This window comes from Aspergillus saccharolyticus, assembly GCF_003184585.1.
Source record: "Aspergillus saccharolyticus JOP 1030-1 unplaced genomic scaffold BP01scaffold_28, whole genome shotgun sequence".
In the NCBI taxonomy this organism is placed as follows: Eukaryota; Fungi; Ascomycota; class Eurotiomycetes; order Eurotiales; family Aspergillaceae; genus Aspergillus; species Aspergillus saccharolyticus.
Genome location: NW_020290638.1, coordinates 121,597 through 141,952, shown reverse-complemented (window position 1 = coordinate 141,952; position 20,356 = coordinate 121,597). Strand labels below are relative to the sequence as shown.

Genomic DNA, 20,356 nt, shown 5'->3' with positions numbered 1-20,356 from the left:
CCCCCCCCCCCCCCAACATTGAGCCCGCATGCACGGAACTGATGAAATTTGGTCTCTTTTGTGTGCAGTGCATACAAGCTTATTTCAGGGACTGGTCGGATGGGGGGAACGCTTTACTGCACTACCCTTGTCGAGAGCTGGGAGAGAAACAACTTCCAATTTACTGCTTGCTTTTTCTTTACGTAGATGCTTACTGCTACCTACCCACCGGTATTGAACTTCTGATTTCCGAATCTTCCGGTTGGTTGGCTACCTTTGACCCATGCGATGAGCTGAAGCCCTCCCATCATTGCTTTCATCGTACATCCGCTGCGGATGAACCGGGTCTAATATCCAGAGACCCCCGGCCCTCTGTGCTGGTCAAGTCCGAGGAAAGCAATAGGTGGTTTGCGCAGTGTATGTGTGATCGAAAAACGGTGCAGTTTTTCTGGCACATAACCGAGAAAGAGAAAGGTCTGAATACATAGACGCGATCAGGGAACGTGTTGATTGAGGCCATGCGGAGCGTTGGTCCACTGAAGCAAACCGTTGCTCCAAAATCAGATCGAGCTAGTCATGATCCCGTCGTGGGGCCTAGCGTTGGTTCGGGAAGAGACTGCGTCGAGATGACTAGAGAGTCTGATGCGATTTGTTTTTCTGGAGATATCGGTTCGGTTTCCCCAGTCGGACCGAATAAGCGAGGAAGACAGGTCCGATGATAGGTGGGATGGAGTAGTTCAGATACCAGGCAGTGGCTGAGGACTTTGTTCGTCAACAGTGTCCATCGTTTGACATATACTGCAAGATATTGCATCAATAGAGAACACACTGTTGATATCAAGACAAATGTGCCAAGCATAGTACCTATCGTTGTATTCAACCTTAGCCTACGGGAAAATTACTCACACGCACCAGCCATTCGCCCAGAATTCACTTCGCACGGCTCGTTCATCGTGATATTGACTAATGGCTGACAACGGGATAATTGTGCGAGACGGTTCAATCACGGGCATCACGGGCAGTGCGAGCTCCCTTGTGTAGCAAGCACTCATCAAGTTGCTCGATCAGTCGAATCCAGATCATTCGTCACATATGAGAAGATACCATTCTCTCGTTGATGAGACACAATCGCAGCACAACCCCCTCTATTCTATTTGTCTCGGCGCGAAGTCTGAGCAGATTCTCTCTCAGCGAAGGATATGCAGCGAACCATGTTTGGCAATGGCACCAGAGATCCGAGGGTACGAGGACAGGTTCTGGCCAGCGCCGGAGACCAGACCTCACTGCGGTATCACCAAGAATACCAGATGAATAAGACAGGGAAAAGACGTCGTATCCAAACCCCAGACTGGAGAATCCACTGACCTCATCGCATCAGGATGCGATCCAGGCCATTCGATCCTCGCTCTCAAAAAGGCTAGCCGAACACATGACCGAAATCGTATGCATTGTCAGCAGCGCCCAGCGGGTCTTGCACACCCTCTCGCTCAGAAGACAAGACAGGAGAAACCTCAGGCGGCCGGCAACCTGCATAACTCAGATACCGTGCGGCCTGCGGAGTATTACCCCCCGTCTTCCCCCCATGGTTATTGGTTGAAATACGGAACAGGGATGGGCCTTGGTGAGGCAGCCTGTATTGGCTGCTTGCAGGGCTGGCCAGGGACTAAAGTCTGACTGGGTTTAGGCAAGGCGAGGCGTCGGCGCTTATGTACGAAGTTACATTGGAAGTGCCATGTTATTGGGCTATCTCAGACTTCTGTCTCTGTGTGTGGGGGGGTGTGTCTGTCCGCCTGCCTTGTCACGGAGAGTCCAACTTGCTATGCACCAGGACGGGACGACCGCAGTGACCTCTTGTTGTTTTTAGTGCTTCGTCGCTCAGGCTTCGCATCTTGTGTTTCAAGAGCTCATGCGCAAGGTCGGAGCACTCGCAGGGGCGCCTTTGCTGATCAGCGCTAGTTGCTTCACCTAGACTGGTATAGAACGGGAATTTTTGAAGCGCTAATATGTAGTCATCTGAGAGTAAAGAATTTTCCTGTCCCATTAGTTGCCTACCGGTACATCTCTCTTCGTCACTCCAAGGATTAAGGTTGAGAATTTCCAAAATCGTCTGCCGTTCATTGTGAGCGAAGGCTTTCAACTCTACCCGCCCATGTTGATAGATGCAACCAACTTCCGCTTTGGTGTCAGAGCCAGTCATTTGTGAATCTGTCCTTCCGATCCAGACTGACCGGCAGTTATCGATGCTGATGGTGTTTTGCTGCCCGCTCGAATTCTCCGACGATGATGTCACCGCCGCGCCTGCAGAAACTTCGCCACACAATCGTGGCTTAGCGAGGCGCAGCACTCGGCCATCGCCGACGCCGAAGGGTGGGAGAGCCACAACTGCTCTTCTCTTCTTCCTCTCCCATAGGCAGCTTTATTCTCCGCTGTCTTCCTGCTCCTCTCACCTCGGGATACAGTGCATGCACTACGCTCTGCTTTTCTTTTTTTATCATCGTGAGTCCCAATCAACAAACTTGCCCCAGTGGAGTGTCCCATGTCTCCTCAGCTTGTCTTGTCAGTGCTGTAGCGACCTGTTCGGGCGATGGATGATCAATGTGATGGGCTTTCTAGCTGCTAGTGCGAGCTGACGACGCGCTGACTGCTTCTGATACTGCGGTTCTTGCTCGTTTGTCGTCGGGAGCCGACTCCAGCCGATCAAGCGATGCGCTCTGGCACCGGGCCCTCAACCGCCGTTCACGTTAAGCTCTGTACATCCATCGTGTTCGTCCAATTATCTCATCTGTATTTCTGCGCCTGTCGTTAAATCCACCCTGGAGCGCGTGCTGAGATTTCCAGACGCAATCACAACCGAGCTCGTCACTGCCGCAATGCTTGACAGGCAGTCCAACCTGGACTGATGTCGCGCAAAACCGACGGCCAGAGGCAAAGTCATCACAGGACTACCCGTTCCCTTCGGGCCCTGTCTCGGTATCGCCGGACCTCTAACACTGCGTCTGCTAGTTACCCTGTCTCCGCCAGAGTTTGCCACCCGGTCACAGCATCGGAGTCTGTTGCCTGGGAAGGGTGATATCTCCATTGACACTGTGGTGCTGCCGCCTTGGGAGACCATACGAGCCTACCCCCGGGGGCTATCACTCCGCCCTGTCCCAGCCGCGTGTATGCGGCACGCGGGCGTGGGTACAGTAAGCAGTCGGAGTCCTTGACAGACGTTACGGTCGTGCAAGGCAACGCCAATTGCATGCATGCGCAGGTCGGGACCGAGGACAGACTTTGTTTCTCTGGCTTGCCTTGCAAGTTGCCCCTCCCCATTACAGGACAGGTAATGGCCGAGTAACGAGTCCCTCGTTACAAGCGCGTTCCTCGTCCGACTGCCCTTCCTATTCCAGAAAGTCTGGAGATGACCGGTCGTCGAGGCTCAGTCCAATAAGAGTCCGTAGCGGGGATTTCAGCTGCGGCGAGCGAACCGGCCTCTCTGGTCGGTCGACGAATCCGCGCTCAGAAGAGACATTTCTCACCTACACAGTAAAATGCCCAGGACGTTTTAGCTCGCCCCACGACGCCTCTTAAGAAATTTCCTTGCCGTCAATCACCTCACTAGCTGAGCGGATGGCTCCTTTCGGGATACTCATGTCTCGCGATACGGGTTGGATGGCATCAAAAGGGGTATACGTTGAGAGTCCGAGCAGCGAGTACTCCGTAGTGTTGGTTGAATAGGAACAACCGCGCAATCTCATAGTTTGGCGAAAGGATCTCCTTTGGTCAGTAGAATGTGAATTATCGATGAAGGCTACAGAGAGACACTGGACACGGACGCGCAAGAATGCGGGTATTGACGGCCCTGAATATCGATCCCAAGGAGTCAATCACTCGACAATTCCCACGTGCCTTGTCAAGTGCACTGTCTGGGAGTCGAATCTGGATCGCTTTCTGAATGCCCCCCCAAGAGAACGTTATCCCAAGAAATCCAAGCTATCTAACCAGCTATGATCAGATATGCTACAGACACAACCAGCCTAGCCTGCTGCCTTGACGCAGGACGACTGACTAACTTAGTTAAGTATGATGAACAAAATCCACCAGGGCAGGGGTATATTCGCAGAACACCTAGCACAACGTTCATTTCCCCTTTTTCCAAGCGAAAAGAAATGTGCCTGTATGACTTCACGCACCCGTTGTCCTGCATGTCAGAAACTACGTCCCCTGTTCGTCTTGCAAGAAGAGGGATGCTCTTCCTCTCTGACATTGATCTAGCCCAGGGGGGATACGATTGTAATATAGTCTGTAGAAGTAATGGACATGCTCTCGTTTACCTCCACCCCTATAGTTTATACCATGAATATTATGGGCACGCAAGTTGCCAATTTCATGATGGCGGCTACTGCTTGCCGTACCTCTTCCTCATCGGGACTAAAGTCGGATATCACCTGGACTGTGCGTTCTGTGGACCCTATCACTAAGTCACTTATCGTAACTACACTTCCTTTCATAGGGCTTCGGTTCCCAGCTTTTTTCCCTCTTGGAGCAATGATGTACCAGTTGGTTCGAGCTTGAGCTCCTGAGCGGTCGGAAGCTGTAACTGCGGAGTACTGTACTACTGTACTTACTCACTACTCCGTAGTTATGTGTATTTATGGAGTGAGTCATACTGTACAGCTGAGGAAAAGTGGATGTGATCCATTACCCACATGAAGATACCCAAAAGTGTATGTGCGATGATCTACTACTGCACTCACAGGCTTGTGTTGAAGTCATGTACTAACGTACACAATAGTAAGTATGTGTGTGGATTTCCGGAGGGAGACAAGAATCAATCTCAGTAGGGCTTTGTCTGGATTTACACACTTAGTACGGAGTAGAACGCTCGGGAAATTATACATAGGGGAGTAGACTAACTTAACGATAGTACAGTCCATACTCCGTAGAGTCCGTGCTATGTCAGATCTCAGCACTAACTAACCCGCCACATGTGAGCAACGCTGACTTGGGAAGTGGGAAGGGCAGTGTAGTTGGTCCACCGTCCCACCGTCCCAGACATGGAAAGACAAAGTGGATTAGCGGAAGTGCGCGCCGGAGAGAGAGAGAGAGAGAGAGCCTTGCCCATCGTTTACAGTATGTCTTGGTTCTTGGACCGTCCGACGATCGGATCTTCACTTCACTGGATAATGACTACACTTGACTCGCGGCAGTGGGTTTGTTCTGACTCAGGATGGTTTGTCATGTTGGAGAAATTGCAAAAGTTGACATATACATCGCAGTGTGTCTACTCAGTGCGACTCATCTGAATTAGGATATTTGGCTGGGTGCTGCGAGCATAGCAGGCTGATCCGGAGTACATTCAGGGTACTCTGTACTGTAGAGTGCACGCGGTACTAGGTATACTTCAAGTCGCTAGGTGTCCGTCAGATAGGATTGTATTCGGTTCTGTTGCTTGGTACTGACTATAACTACTGATCGACAAGCCGAGTGCGTGCGGACTCCTTCGTATACATGTACATGATCGCAGCCTAGCATAAGTTATGTATGGCCACTGCCACTCTCCGCCATCACGACTTGCATAGCAAGTGGAGCGTCTGGCTTTCTCGCCGAGGAAAGAGAGGGAGGGGGAGTGCGAGGGGGGCTTAGCTTAGCCCCAGCCAGCCCTGATCCAGGTTCAATCCATCCTGCAAGCCCCATTTTCTGCACCACGCCTCTCTCTCTCTCTCTTCTTTTTTGTCCATCTGTCTACTGCCTATAGTCTATACATCGCTTTTTCTTTTGTTTTGTTTTTGTGTTTTTTTGTTCTTTGTTTTCCTCTATGGTCAGAATGGAAGATGGAAAGTATAATACAATGCTGCCTCCGAGCTTCAGCTTTCCGGTGTCACCACCAAACCCAGTCCGACCCGGAATTTGACGAATAATGGTAACGCCTGTTGGGATGTACACCATGGTTCAGCTTCTGTCTTTTCCTCGTCCGTCCGCCCGGCCGCCCGGCCGTCCTCTGTGCAGAACCCCAAGTTTTTTTTTTTTTTTTACGGTTTCCTTTTTTCCCGGGGGGGGAGGAGGAATGTGTGTATGTGTATATGTGTGACCTCGCTAGGTAGAAGTAGGGAAGTTGTCCGGCTTGTTTATCCCACCGTGGCATTGCCAATGCATGTTGATCCGGAGCTACAGTGGGAGTCTATCACAAGAAACGCACCTGTTTTTCACGCGGAAACAGGAAGAGGAAAGAGAGGGAAAAAGGTTAAATCAGCTCTTCCGCATCCGACCGGCACGCACTGCAGTGGATGAGTAGATTGCGAGATGCTAGATGCTAGATACTAGATACTAGTTGAACTATTGAAATGTTCTGTGGTAACTTAACTTACTCCATAGACTACCGGGGGCGTCCTTTGGTCCAAACTTTCTTTGTTCGCGGACGCCCGCGCGACCCTTGAAGGTAATTTACTTTAGTTAGGGGGAAGTAGACAACAGTCTTAGTTAAATTTATAGGGAATTGTATTGAAGTACGTAGTTACGTACTGTGTAGTGATTTATTAAGAAACTTGTTCACCTTGCGACTGTTATAATCTTAGTAAGAAGTATAGTATCTAATCATCATCCTAGTAACTATTTACCCACTAGTGGTTGATGTCAAGAAATCACTCATACAGCAAAAAGATTGAATCATGGGGGATCACCTGGTCTAAACTAGCCCCGTGCTCTCCCTGGATGGAGTAGTCGAATCGACTGACTCTGCTAGACTGCTACTACTTTCAGTCTTTTTCCTGGTTTGATGCTCCACTGCCAATGACGATTCTGGACACTTGCATCTGGCTAAGACTTGTTGTTGCTGGAAGGATAGGAAGAAAAGTGCTGGAGAGTGCACCAGGAAAAGCGGGCAGTGGCTCCAACCATGAAAAGAGAATCTTAAAAATTATTAATGACTTCATCTCTTCTCGGTCGGTAAAGAAAAAACAAAAATGAAAAATAAATGCAGGTGTAAAAAAAAAAAAGGCAGATAAAAATCACTCGTACCATACGATCGGGATTTCGCGTCCAGTGCATGTGGGAAAAGTCGCCGGCCGGACTGCGAATTGCCCCCCCCCTCTCTCTCTCCCCCTCATCCATGCACAGTATGTATGGACAGTTGCTTGTGCGTGCTTTGTCCGTACTAATTAGTTGAGATTCACTCGGTACTCTCCGGGTCGGTGGGAGAGAGCTGAAGAACTTCCAGAGACATCAATGAAAATCTCAGCTATGGCTTCTCGCATTGGTCTTGTTCAACGTCTATAATTTTTGACGTAGAAAACAGTGTTTTCCATGCTGTTTCGGAGCAGCCTCTAATCTTCTGTGGGTGGCTTGTCAGACGGCAGTGTAGGTATAGAGAGTCCCGTGCTTTGATACATATACCAAAAGCCCCAGTTCCGGTGGACCATACAGTATCTGTACCGTTAACATCACCTGAAGTCAGCTTGACTCTCCATTCAGTTGTTGCTACGGCTGCTACTGCTACTGCTGTTGCTGCTGTTGCTGCACACAACTGATTGAACTGCAGACAGCCTCTCTCTCTGTCTGTTTTGCCCCCCCTCTCCCTCTTCCTCCTCTTTTCCCTCTTCTTCCTCCTCTCTTCCTCTTCTTCACGGCCCTTCAATCCTTTTTCAGTCCCTGCCATTCCTTTCTTTTCCTTTTCGCGCGTTCGCCCACACAAATTAGTAGTTTTGCCCTATACTCCATTTTCCACAACGATTACCGATTACTTCTACAACTACTTACTACACCCGCTGCCACGCTCCACTTCTCTCTGCTTGACGGTGGGGATTTTCTTTAAATCTATACCCTAACTGATCAACTCACTTTCCTGCTCCCACCGTCGCCATTGTTCACCAGATAGGCAGCGGTTTTTACCCCGCCACACCTACTTCTATCCTTTTCCCTTTTTTCTTTCTTTCTTTTCTTTTCTTTTCTTTTTTTTTTTTTTTTTTTTTACTTTTACTTTGATCTTCCTTCTTTTATTCTATATCCCTCCGTGCCTTTCCTTCAGGAGCGGGCTAGTCCTCGTGACTTGAAGCCTATCTCAACAAAAACTTTTGGTCTGCCCATCACGGACGGATTGGATTGTATCAGGAAAAACTCACTTGGGTGTGGGCGAATGTCGCCTCTATGATCGCTTTTGATCCTATCTTCTCTCTCTCTTTGTTGATCCGCCCTTCTCTTCTTCGCTCATTGCTTTTTGTCAAGTACCGTACCGTCTTTCGTCGCTCTCGCGCAGTCTGAGGATGCCCACCGTCTTACTGCCCTCGTCGGCCGCCGCCTTTGCCCCGCGGTCGTCGCCAAACGTGGTGCTCAACTCCCGCATCGAACCGTGGCTCACGGCCACTTTGAAGCGGGTCAACCGAGTCAAACGTCCGCTAAACAATGTCACACAACATACCAGATGTCTGACCGAGACGCTGTCGTCGCCCAACGCGATCTGGACCTTGTGCTCGATGATGTTCCCCAAGGCGCCCGACGCCGAACTGCGCAAGGACGACAACCCGCTGGTGGAGGGTCTCTTCAACTATCAGATGACTCACATCGAGGCGTACGTCGTCCATGTGGATATGGTGTCGCAGAATGAGGTCGCCTTCAAGCTCACCCCCGAAACCATCGAGGCGCTGGTCGATTATCACAAGGACGTCTATTCGGTCGATACCGCGGCCAATACCTGGGACTGGCCCGACAAGACCAGCCAGCTGAAGAAGCTGCAGGAGGAATTCGTCCAGGCGGCCAACAAGTTCGTCTATCGCACCAATGTTCTCGCCCTGGAAGGGCTGGAGGAAGATGGGGCGGGGGAACTGCTGGCCGGCCGCAGCGAGGAAGCCAAAGCGGCCATCTCCAACCTATTCGTTCCGTTGCAGCCACCCCCTCCGCGCGTTGTCGATGTGCTCCGATCGGTACCGTTCTTGCCCAGCTCCACGGGTCCGGGACCCTGGTGGCAGGATACGATGCATCAGCCGCTTCCGATGGAGTCCTGGAAGATCTTGCCGTCCAGCCCCGCCACGACCACGACCGGGGAGGTGAATCCAGGTCTCTGGACTCACATGGGCGGCCTGGTGGAAGAGACACATCTGACCTCCCCGCCCGCGTCGACCTTCAGTCCGCCGTATACGACAGCACCGCCGTACAGCACGGCGCAATATTACGGGGTCACCGCGAGTACGGCTGCTCTGGCAGCTCTGCCGCTCCCCAGCATGCTTTGCAGCACGGCGGCCAACATGTCAGGGCTGGGATGGGGGGATCGATACCAGGATTTTTCATCGCTGTCGCTTCCCTACGGGACAATAATGTAAACGAGTCCATGGAACCAGACACTTGATGTTAACGGTCTCCCTGACGTGGCGTGTCTTTTTTGGAAACAGATCCCAGGGTCCGACCCGACAGCCCGGATATTCCCGCTCGCCCATGCCACCCGGCCCGATCTTTGCAGCATCAACACCCTTTGACCGACCGGGGCCAGATCCTCCCAACGACAAACATCCGACTAATTGGCATCCATGACGGCGTTCTCCTTGATTGAACTTTGCGACATACATGATACTCCATCTCGTCTATATTCTTCATTACGGTTATGTTCTTTTGGCTCTTTTTTCTGCTCTATTTTGTGGTTCGAACAGCGCTAGCGTGTGTTTACTTGGTTCTACAGCATCAAGAAGCGGCGGGTCGGCTATATTTGTGATTGCTTGTTTTTTTTTTTTTTTTTCCAATATACGTCATGAAGACCTGGTTCGCCTCGCGGCACGGGATATGATTCGGATGAGGAATGTTCAACCATCGTTATGTTTCGTTGGCGCTGTTGGTGTGGGTGAGGAGCCGGGTAATGCTGTGCATTGCTCTGGACGCCTCTCCCAGGCCGCATTATGGCCCCAGCCTGCCCATCTGGATACCGGTATCCGATGGAATGAGCTGGCTCAAGATGCGCAGCGGCGCTGCTGGTCAGCAGGAAAGCATCTGTGATGCTACTATGACGGCAGATTTGACCAACAAGGGCTAAGGTTTGTGCTAAGTCGATTCGGGAGTTGTCTGTTGCTCTCGTTGACTTGGTTGTGGGCGTGTCTGTGGCAGCCACACACCACCAGGGCCAACGCACCTTAAGGTCTGTGACCTCTGCGTTGCTCCGGTCCGCGAGGGCAACGGGGCCCCGAAGGCGACTTTGGACTTTCTTTGGACTTGCTTGGTCCTGATAGGTTCATCTCCTATCGTCCAGGCTGGATTTGACTCTTTTTTTTTTTTTCCGTTTTGTGGGTTACCTGGATGTGCTTGTCCGCATGACCAATTCTCCCCGGAGGAGGGTTTGGAGCGGGCGGGAATCGGATGCTGGAAGGGGCTGCGCCCGCGTCTTGCGTTGTTCCTTTTTTTCTTTTATTTTTCTTTTCTTTTTTTACTTTCTCCCCTCTTCTTCGTCATTCTGCTGTTCCGTATATGAGTGGGAAGATGTATTTACCGTCTGAGATATAATCAACCAATGAAGTTGACAGCGATTAATGTTGCTGGGAATATAAGTACTGCACTGTATAGTAGTTGTGGGGGGAGGGGGGCAACTCAAGCCTTTGGAGACTCCGCGGGCGCTAACTTAAGCAATACAAAGAGTCCGGGCTCCGGGATGACGTCAAGGCCAGCCCAGCAGGGCGGATTCACGGATGGATTGGATCAACTTCCTCCTCCTCCTCCTCCTCCTCCTCCTCCTCCTCCAGCGTCATCACTTATCATTACTATGAACGACTGTTCGCATATGAAGTAATTTCCCCGCAATTCCCTTGCTGTGCTTATCATTCCCTTCCTGGTTGAAACCCGGTAACTATCGTGGTCCTGTTGCATTCTGCTTCCCCTCGTCTCCTCGCTCATCTCATTCACTCAGCCCTGGCCGGAATCAAATAGAACACGAGCCCGTCATCATCGCTCATCCTTTCTACCCATGACCCTATAAACGCTGTTGACACGCATAGACCGAGTTCACATCAAAAGAAGAGAAGAATACAACGAAGCAAAACCAGAGGGAAGAGATGGCCGACCTCCAAGAGGCACTCGAGTGCCTCTCGCCCACGACGTGGGACTCGATCCCCAGCAGCGACCCCGCCGCCCTCCGCGCCTATCTCAACGACCTCTCCACCAAAGCCCGGCTGATCATCGAATCCGTTCCCGAACCTCCCCTTGACGAAGAGCCTCCATCGGCACCAAACAACAACAGCAATCCCAACCACCCTGCCGCCGCAGCGGTTCTCCGCCCGTCCTCCGCCCGCGCCTCTCAGATCCTCACCTCCCCTACCTCTACAATTGTCGGGACTACCACTACTGCTACTACTACTACCGCAAGTCTTGAATCCCAGCAACAGCTCCCACCCCCACCACCCTCCGACCCCTCGAACCCCCACCACAAAGAATGGAGCAAACCCATCAAGGTCTCCTCCGCCAAGGAGAACCCCCTCCACATCCCGATCTACAAGCTCCCCGGCTCAGACGGCAAGGGCCACTGGTTCGGCCGACGCAGCGTGTTCGAGGGCCTGCCGTTCACGAAATGGCACACCAAGCTGAGCGGCGAGATGGGTCACACGCTCCGCATGAACCAGCAGCAGATCCAGAAAGGCAGGCCGCCCGACCAGGCTGTTAGGGGGATTGGAGCGGAGCGCCTGGTCGAGGATATCGAGGTGAAGAGCGAGGATGGGGAGCGGGTGCTGGGTCGGGTGCAGGTGTATCATGTGTCCGCCATGTTCCCCAAGCCCACGGCCGCGCGGGACTTTGTGAGTCTGATTGTTAGCTGGGAGGTGGTGACGGAGGGGTTTGATGGGTTGGGCGGAGCGGAGGAGCAGACGAAGGGGAATGGGAACGGGAACGGGAAAGGGTCGAGGCGGTGGATGATGGTTTCGCGGCCGTGCGAGCATCCCGATGTGCCGCCGACGCAGCATTACATTCGCGGGCAGTATGAGAGTGTGGAGTTTATACGGGAGCTTCCGGTCTATGATGAACTTCCTGCGGATGATGTGCAGGGAGCGCCGGGCAAGAAGATGAATCCGGTGGAGTGGGTCATGGTCACGAGAAGCGATCCCGGGGGGAATATTCCGCGCTGGATGGTGGAGAAGGGGACTCCCAAGAGTATCTGTCAGGATGCGATCAAGTTCCTGAATTGGGCTTGTCGGGATGATACCCATAAGAAGCATGCGCATCATCGCAAGTCGACGGACGCGCATCACCCGCATCACCCGCAGCAGCAGCAGCACTTGAATGACGCGGGCGCGGAGGCATCGGCGGAGGAGGACGAGGACAGTCTGTCGGAGGAGTCGAGTGAGTCGGACTTTGTAGACACCGAGGTCGAGCACCACGGTCTCATTGCGAGTTTTGCGTATCTGGTCAATGCCGGACTGGAGCGGTATGCTCCGCAGGCTGTGCTGGACTACCTCCCCCACGGCCATTCGCGCCAGTCGTCCGTGGTCAGCGATGCGCAGGAGAATGGCTATCCGACAGAACACAAAGAAGCTCCGCCGGCCGCACCAGCGACCCTCGACAAGCCTGCCGACCCCGAGTTCAATGATGCTGCCTCGCAGGGGAAAGCCTCCGTCGCCTTCTCCGCCAACTCGGCCTTCGACTCCGCCGTCGAAGCGCCGCCGAACGTCTCAGCCATCGAACAGATGACGCTTAACAAAAAGGGCAAACTCTCCTCGCACGAGAAGCAGCTGGCCAAGCTGGCGGAGCGCAAACGCAACGTCGAGGCGCAGCTGGACCGCGTGCGCTCGGAGATCCAGGCTCTGCATGTTGACGCGTTAGGGGCTGCTGAAAGCGGCAAGCGGGACAAGGCATCTGCGGCGGCGCTGGCCGCGGCCGGAGACCCAGGCAGCGAGCAGCTCAGCAGCAGCCCGGGCAGCAGCATGCACCGCGGCGTGGCGTCCAACAACAGTGCCGCTAGTAGCGCAGCCAACCATGCGTCCCCCAGCAGCAAGGACCGCCACGAGGCGGCGCGGATGCACAAGGTGGCGTCCGGGCTGTTCAGTGAAGAGTCGAAGTTGCTGAAACAGCTGGGCAAGATCGAGAAGGAGCAGGTCAAGGAGGCGTCGAAGATTGAGGCGCGCCAGCAGAAGCACGCCGAGAAGCAGGAGAAGACGCGGGCGCGGGGCGAGGCGGAGGCGCTGCGGCGCGAGGTCGAGATGCTGAAGAAGGAGGTCGAGCGGTTGCGGTCGGAGCGCAAGCAATGGTTGGATCTGATCGGGTCGCTGCAGGCGGAGAATACGAGGTTGGCGGCGCAGGAGCCTGCTGCTACTGCTGCTGCTGCTGCTGCCTCGACGACAAAGTTAGATGAGAAAAGTCAGAAGTGATCGCTGTGAAGCAGAAACTATTACTGGAACTCAGTGGTTGCATGTACAGTTTATGGGTTGGAGTTGATGCGCATCAGTGGTATAATAGGTACCTATGAATAATATGATATGATACTATCAATGAGTTGCTGCACTGAAAATGAGCTGTAACTCGATTAAATCCCAGCGCCACCATAACTCCTTGCCTTGCCTTCCGTGATGAAATGCCTCAATAATGTGATGAAATGCCTCCCCAGATGGTACATCCAGCCTGCTCCGCTGTAAACCATTCAGCTGAAAATCCACAGTTCCCATCCTATCCTTCCGTAAAGTCCAGTCCCATGAAGTCTTGACTTCACAGCCAGCAATCGAACATCACTCGATCAATCAATCAATCCCCAATACCCCTCTCAAATAGCCCCCCCACCTTAGAACGAACCGAATAACATGAAAAAAGATCATTCCTGCGTCTAAATTCAAAGTCAGCCAGCCTGCCCCCCTTACTCCCAAGGTTCTTGACAGAAATACCTCAGGCGGATTCCCTGCCCCGCGCACCATCTTCTCAATCATCCCCGCGCGCACCTTCTCCTTCGACTCGCCCATCCCCACCGCCATATACGACAGCATCGGCGGGTGGCCAATGTACGAGGCGTAGCTGTCGCGCACGATGTTGGATAGCCACTCGTATTTGGTCGTGTCGGCGTGGCCGGTGCCGATGTAGCGGGCTTGCATCGCCTCGAGGTTTTGGAGGGTGCGGAGTTTATCGGCCATTTTGTTGATTTATCTGTTTGTGAGGGTTGGGAGGGGTGGTGATGTAGATAGGTTGTATTAGTAGGTTGTAGATAATTTGGTTGTAGTTGGTTGTAGTTGGTTGGTTGTAGTTGGTTGGTTGTAGTTGGTTGGGGATGTTTCGCCGCGGAGGTGAGGTTGAAACTGCCAGCGACACGTGATGTGGGGATATGGTGTGGTTATCGATAACTACCGAGTCAACTTAACTTATCGGAGAGTCAGTTACATACGGAGTAGATTATCAATCAACCTATCTCAAGGTTGGCTTTTTTCCCTCTCTATCTTCCCGGTCGGGTTCTCAAAACTATATCTATCTGTGTAGACTCTTCCTCTGCATCTCTCTCGATCATGAAAGATGAGCTCCCCTCTCGCATCGCGCGCCTAGTCCACACGCACTTCGATGCGCTGCCCGCGCGCAGCAAACCCATCATCCGCGACGATGGAACCAGAGAGTGGATTCCCATGGCGGGGATGGTCGTAGTCAGAGGTATACCCCTCCTGTCTTCAGGCCCAGTCTCTTGCTAATATTGAAGGGTCAACAGGCGAGAACACCCCGGATGAGGAACTGACTTGTGTCGCTGTGACGTGCGTCTCCCCCGTCCTGAAGACATTCTACAGCAGACCCGAAAAGGCCCCAGCACTGTGCTCGCCCTTCGACTGACAATCACAGATCAGGCGCCAAATGTCTCGCGGCCTCCCAGCTACCCGCCTGCAAAGGCCTCGTTCTCCATGATTGGCACGCCGAGGTGCTGGCGCTCCGGGCGTTCAATCACTGGGTGCTGTCGGAAGTGAAGGGGTTGTTGGCGGAGAGACATACAGGAACATCGTCATCACGATTCATCCGTCGCCGAGACGCAAAGCAGCAACAACAACAACCTGATCCCCCCTTCGAACTCCATCCAGACCTCAAGGTCTACATGTGCTGCACCTGCGCCCCCTGCGGCGACGCAAGTATGGAGCTCACCATGGCAGCCCAGGAGGATCCCACGCCGTGGGTGCAGAGTTCCTGTCCTTCGACGGAGCGAGGATCGGGCTCAGCGCCTCATCTAGAATCCGATGCACCGACGCCGTCGCACGCAACCACAACAACAACTACTAGCGATTCCGCTACGGCCACCCTCCTTGATGGCCGCGCCCACTTCTCCAAACTCGGTATTGTCCGCCGCAAACCCGCCCGCGCCGACGCAGACTCCACAAAAAGCAAATCCTGCTCCGACAAGCTCGCCCTCCGCCAGGTGACCTCCTTGCTCAGCCCCTCCACCGCGCTGCTGGTCGCCGTGACGCCCGCCGCGTATCTGGCCGGGGTGGTGCTGCCCGAGACGGAGATCAGCGAGGTCGGGTGTCAGCGGGCATTTGGGCGGGAAGGGAGGATGAGGGGGTTAGTGGGGGGGGATCTTGCTCCTTTGCTGTCCGCCGATGAGAATACTAGGGGTGGGTTGGGGTCGAACAAAGACAAGGCGGAAGAAGACAGTTCAGGCTACCGGTTCCACCCCTTCAAAGTCCTCTCCATTCCCTCTCCCCTCGCCGACTCGCTCTGGCAATACGGTAAACCGAGGGACGCGCCGGTTGCCTCCGCGATGACCAAGTACAAGCCCGGGACGATCTCGGCGGTCTGGGTGGCTGCACCCTCCGTCGCAGCGGACCAGGTGGTGTTCGGCCCCGCGAGCGGCGCGAAGCAGCTGCCCAAGTTGGCGGGGAGCCGCACGGGGTTGTATGAGAGCCTCATCGGCGGGGTGAAGCAGGGGAGTAAAGCATCGGCGCCGGTGGTGCGCGGCGCGTCGGCGCTGTCGCGGGCGAGGATGTGGGGGTCCTTGCGGGAGATTGTCTGCGGGGGCAGTCACAGTGTGGGCGAGGGGGCAGCAGGAGCAGGCAATACGGTCCTCCACGGGGTGTCTGCTACAGATATCAACCGTCTACGACAGATCGTCGGTACAGCGAGCTATGCCGACTTCAAGAAAGCAATCACCACCACCACCCCACCCGGCCAGGCGCGCGAACGAGCTCGACAGCAAGCCAAAACCGTCCTGGTTCCTTGGGTGCCGAATCCCGGCGACGAGGACTGGGGGTTGGATGTCTTGGTCGACACAAACCCCAAGAAGCGCAAACGGTGATATTAAATACTTCTGAATTAAAACGCCTAGTGGGTTACACCCTAGGGGACAATTGGAAAAATTAAACACGAACATGAAAGAAACCCCGAACCCATCATTATTCCAAAGCACTCACCGACAAAGCAGGCTTTTGTCTCCCCTCTTCCCCAGCCGTAACGGGTGGCGATCAATAGATCCCCGGGACAATGCGGCTACGCACCAGGGTAGTGTACCGCTCCCAGTCGGAGCCGTACTTCTTCTTGCATTTCTCCTCGTCGCGACGCTCGCGGTGGATCAGCAAGACCCCAAAGTAGAGCATAAAGAAGTAGGTGAAGACCATGCCCCAACCGCGGACCTCCGGTGTCTGCACCACCTGCTTCTGCAGGTCGCCCGTGGCCGGGTTGATCCCCTGGATGACCACGTATCCCGCGATTCCCGTGGGCAAGCAGTACGACCACGACATCAGCCAGTCACCCAGGTAGTTGATGTGGCGCGCGCAACCCCACCATCCGGAAGTGATCAGCTTGGAGCCGCTGGCGGTCTCGATGTACTTGAGGTGCTTGACGCGCGGGTCGTTGGGGTCGGTGCGGAACCGGTTCTTCTGGTTGTTGGCGCCGCGGAAGATCGAGTAGCCCGCCGCCGTCACCGCCAGCACCGCCACAATCCCCTGGACTCCCAGCTCCAGCGGGAAGACCGCCAGATACCGCGTCTGGAAATTGTAGATGAAGGGCACCCAGACCATATCCCCGAAGGACAGCATGAAGCCGAACCCGTCCATGATGATGTCCATGGTGGTCAAGAGCGCGGGCTCCATGTAGAGGCCGTCCAGCACGTAGAACGCCTGGAAGAAGGTGGACAGGATGATCGAGTCGGTGACGTAGCCGTAGGTGCGGTGCTGGCGGGCGATGTTGGACAGGTTCAGAATGATCCACCCCAGCAGACCCGGCCGCAGCTCGCACCAAGCCTTGATGTCGATGGTCCGCGAAGCCTCGCTCACAAAGGGAATAGGCAGCCGCACGCGAGGGTTGAGCTCTCGGCCGATGAAGAAGTCATACAAGACGTTGCCGGTATGGCCGCCAGGCGCCAATTGCCGCAGCTCTGGGTTGGGCTGGCCAGGCGCCGGGACCGTGAAGCTCTTCGCGTAGACGAAGACGGCGATCGCGGTCGAGATCAGGAGGTTCGCGGTCAGGACCTGCACATAGTTGTCCCACAGGAACGTCCACACAATGAAGTCGGAGCCGTACATGTAGGTGCATGTCGCCAGGCCGGAGAGGATCAAGACCGCCGTCGGGAATGCTGTTTCTTCCAAGTCAGAGCTGCCTCTCACACAAATGTTGGGGGCGCTAACCATTGAACTTGTACCGCAGTCTACCGCCACATGCCAACTCGGTGCCATTGGCTTCCTGGCCAGGGAGAAACACATAGAGCACCAGACTGAGCAAATAGTAGCTGAGCACCCAGAGGGTCACCTCCGTGCTATACAGATCCGCCACGCCTCCCTTCGGCCAGCCCACTTCCTCCTTCAATTGTTCGAGGGTCAAGGTTGACGGGTGGAGCAGGGACGGTGCCGGGCAGCCGGAGACATCATTGCACAGGAAAGTGAAGGTGTAGACGAGAAGAGGAAGACCGAACACGATTCCGAAGGCGCCGACTCTGCGCATGGGTCAGCATTCCTCTCTCTCTTTTCAAGGAGTGGAGAATATCACATACGGGCCACCGAACTCATACCCGCGCTTCTCGGGCACGGGCTGGATGGGCACTTTGTTCGTCGAGTTCTTCTTGGAAGCCATCTCGGGATAGACAGTTGCTGAGAGCACCAGTCAGATTGATCAATTGGCGCGAGGCAATTATAGATGACCCTGGCTTGAAGCTGCTGGTCCGAGCCGGATGGAGCTCAGCCGGGCGGTGAGTGGGTCTGAGCATTAGTGAGTTATGCCGTGGCTGAGTCAGCAACTCACTTCAATGCATCATCCCGATCGGGACCGACTCCGATCTCCGCATTGCGACGTTTCATCTCCGCACATTACGACGACATCCACGACGCCGCGGCTACTTCTTCTCCCCTCCGGTGGCCGTATATCCGGTCTCTCCTTTATCCTTCATCTCCTTCTTGGTCTTGCTGCTTTGCCGACTCTCGAACCTCGTCGCTCTCTCCCATCTCCCCAGACAACAGGATTGTCTTTTGTTATCTGTTCTCGGCCAGTCGGAGTAGCTGTTATCGCCGAAGATCCCGGCTGCTCTTCGCTCACAATGAAGCCCCTTTCATCGTCTCTGCTCAAGCTCCTCTTCTGTGTCGCAGCGCCTTTTCTGCCCGTATACGCAGCCGCCGACTCGGGCTCGAAAGATTCCCTCTCACCCTGTGTGGTCCGCTCCCCCACCACCGGTCTCTTCTACGATCTCAATGCAATTTCCTTATCGCCTCCGCCGGCCGACGGGGAGAAGCCTCGCAAGAACGCCCGAGAAGGCAGCTGGCACGCCAAGGGCCACGACTACGGGGCCAACTTCACCGTCAACATCTGTGCGCCCGTGCTGGAAGACGTGCAGGATGTCGTGGGGGTGGATCGCGCGCGCTGGCAGAACGTCAGCGCATACTACGAGAAGGAGGGCAAGATATATTCCATTGGGTAGGTCTCCTGCGACCAGCGTGTCGTGTCGTGTCTTGCTGACAGGGGAGCAGGCAGCAGGCGTCCGATCCGTTCTTCCGGGGCCGCAAATTGGTCATGAACTACACGGATGGCTCCCCGTGTCCGGGCGACTACCTAGGCAATGGCAGCACCCGCAACAAATCCACCATCATGTCGTTCCTGTGCGAGCGCGACTCGCCGCCCTCACAGGCCACCGTCTCTTTTGTCGGTACCATGGACCAATGCACGTACTTTTTTGAGGTGCGCAGCTCGGCCGCGTGCGGAGCGACCGCTCCGATCCCGCCGAACCAGGGGCTGTCGCCTGCGGGAGTCTTTGGCATCATGTGGGTGACTGTCTTCTTCTTGGGTGTATCTGAGGTTCTAATCGTGTACAGTGCTTTGATCGCGGTCGCAGCTTATCTGGTGGGTGGCTGCGCGTATCAGCGGACTGTCATGCACCAGCGCGGCTGGCGGCAGTGCCCGAATTACAGCCTGTGGGCAGGCATGGTTGATTTTGTCAAAGTAAGTATCCTCGCGTTGGTGCCGTGCCGTCGCTCTCGTTTTGTCTACCGCGACCTGCCCTCGTACAAAGAATCAGGCAGTCCCCGACTCCCGACCTCGCGACTGGATTGAGTGTCTCGCTTTGGCTGGTCTGGAGCGAGTCGCGGCGGGGATATTGAGGCCGTGACTATCGTTTTTTTTGTCCCTTGTTGTACCCCTTTGTTGCTATCTATCCTACTATGCTGGCATCAGTAAAACAGCTCTGGTTTTGGTGTTGCTCTAGATTATGATAGCCAGTTTTCACTGTACCCGTGACCCAAGATATCTTATTTTGAATGCGCCACTTTCGCTGGTGTGAATATATACTATCCTGTGGAATCATGGCTGATTCATTTTTTTTCCGTGCGGCGCATTATAGGACATGTTCATCATCCTGCTTTCCTCCATCGGCCGGCTCTTCCGGGTCAATCGCTCCCCGACCCTCGGCCACACACGCTCCTCCGCCAGCTACGGGCGACGAGGCGACCCCGATGCTGCGAACCGGTTGATAGATCAGCTGGATGAGGAATGGGAGGATTGATTCATGATGGCCGTGCCGTGATGAAGTGAGTTTGGGTTTCGTTGCATCGCATCGCATCGCATTTCCCGTGTCGAGAAAAGACAATGCATGACCTCTTGTTTGGACAACCCTTAGAGCGCGACAAATTTTTTTGGGTGGTGCAGTTAGTCTGCTGTGATGTGTGATGTGGCAAGTGTACTGATATAATTGGGTTTGGATGATGGATATGCGTATACGTATGGGTTATGGTAGCAGTAGGTTTCGGTTTTATACCAGGTTCAATCAACTATGATACTATGATATGAGTTGAGCACAGCATCTGCTTCAGTCGGGAGTGATACGTCAGAGACTGCGTTGTTTGAGTGATACTGCGTCGCGTATCTCTGCTGAGGTAGATTTATGATCACAATCCTCGCAAATGCCCTTAAAATAAAAGCCTTGACGACCTCCTAGACCTCACCTCGCTCCTGCCAGTGGTCCATCTTCCTCATGAGTCGTGGTGCACATGGGGAATTGCTCTGACTACTTCTTCTA

At 54.2% G+C, this 20,356-nt stretch overlaps 7 protein-coding genes across 7 annotated transcripts; 5 read left to right on the top strand and 2 right to left on the bottom strand.

The window, feature by feature from the left end:
- The first annotated feature begins 1,896 nt into the window (after positions 1-1,896).
- On the top strand, positions 1,897-2,823 carry BP01DRAFT_105713 (uncharacterized protein). The gene is made up of 2 exons (XM_025570278.1): positions 1,897-2,763; positions 2,818-2,823. The coding sequence occupies exon 1, from the start codon at positions 2,139-2,141 to the stop codon at positions 2,607-2,609; it is 471 nt and encodes a 156-aa protein (XP_025429211.1). The 5' UTR covers positions 1,897-2,138; the 3' UTR covers positions 2,610-2,763; positions 2,818-2,823.
- A 5,067-nt stretch (positions 2,824-7,890) lies between these two features.
- On the top strand, positions 7,891-9,389 carry BP01DRAFT_105648 (uncharacterized protein). The gene has a single exon (XM_025570277.1). It carries the CDS (start codon positions 8,217-8,219, stop codon positions 9,267-9,269), a length of 1,053 nt encoding a protein of 350 aa, XP_025429210.1. The 5' UTR covers positions 7,891-8,216; the 3' UTR covers positions 9,270-9,389.
- A 1,590-nt stretch (positions 9,390-10,979) lies between these two features.
- Positions 10,980-13,214, top strand: BP01DRAFT_323748 (uncharacterized protein; the record flags this gene model as incomplete). Its single annotated transcript, XM_025572803.1, has 2 exons — positions 10,980-11,192; positions 11,310-13,214. Coding segments are annotated over 2 exons (2,118 nt in total), but the record flags the coding sequence as incomplete, so codon positions are not given.
- Positions 13,215-13,361: 147 nt separating this feature from the next.
- Positions 13,362-14,030, bottom strand: BP01DRAFT_323745 (splicing factor 3B subunit 5 family protein; the record flags this gene model as incomplete). Its single annotated transcript, XM_025572802.1, has 2 exons — positions 13,362-13,729; positions 13,788-14,030. 2 exons carry the CDS (start codon positions 14,028-14,030, stop codon positions 13,718-13,720), a joined length of 255 nt encoding a protein of 84 aa, XP_025429208.1. The 3' UTR covers positions 13,362-13,717.
- A 254-nt stretch (positions 14,031-14,284) lies between these two features.
- Positions 14,285-16,159, top strand: BP01DRAFT_393575 (tRNA-specific adenosine deaminase; the record flags this gene model as incomplete). The annotated part of the gene is made up of 3 exons (XM_025578248.1): positions 14,285-14,535; positions 14,591-14,633; positions 14,719-16,159. The coding sequence occupies exons 1-3, from the start codon at positions 14,397-14,399 to the stop codon at positions 16,157-16,159; spliced, it is 1,623 nt and encodes a 540-aa protein (XP_025429207.1). The 5' UTR covers positions 14,285-14,396.
- Positions 16,160-16,325: 166 nt separating this feature from the next.
- On the bottom strand, positions 16,326-17,928 carry erg24B (c-14 sterol reductase; the record flags this gene model as incomplete). Its single annotated transcript, XM_025572027.1, has 3 exons — positions 16,326-17,434; positions 17,487-17,791; positions 17,849-17,928. 3 exons carry the CDS (start codon positions 17,926-17,928, stop codon positions 16,326-16,328), a joined length of 1,494 nt encoding a protein of 497 aa, XP_025429206.1.
- A 236-nt stretch (positions 17,929-18,164) lies between these two features.
- Positions 18,165-20,091, top strand: BP01DRAFT_358736 (putative vacuolar sorting receptor (Mrl1)). Its single transcript, XM_025575506.1, has 4 exons — positions 18,165-18,762; positions 18,816-19,106; positions 19,158-19,284; positions 19,682-20,091. Exons 1-4 carry the CDS (start codon positions 18,389-18,391, stop codon positions 19,841-19,843), a joined length of 954 nt encoding a protein of 317 aa, XP_025429205.1. The 5' UTR covers positions 18,165-18,388; the 3' UTR covers positions 19,844-20,091.
- The last annotated feature ends 265 nt before the right edge of the window (positions 20,092-20,356 follow it).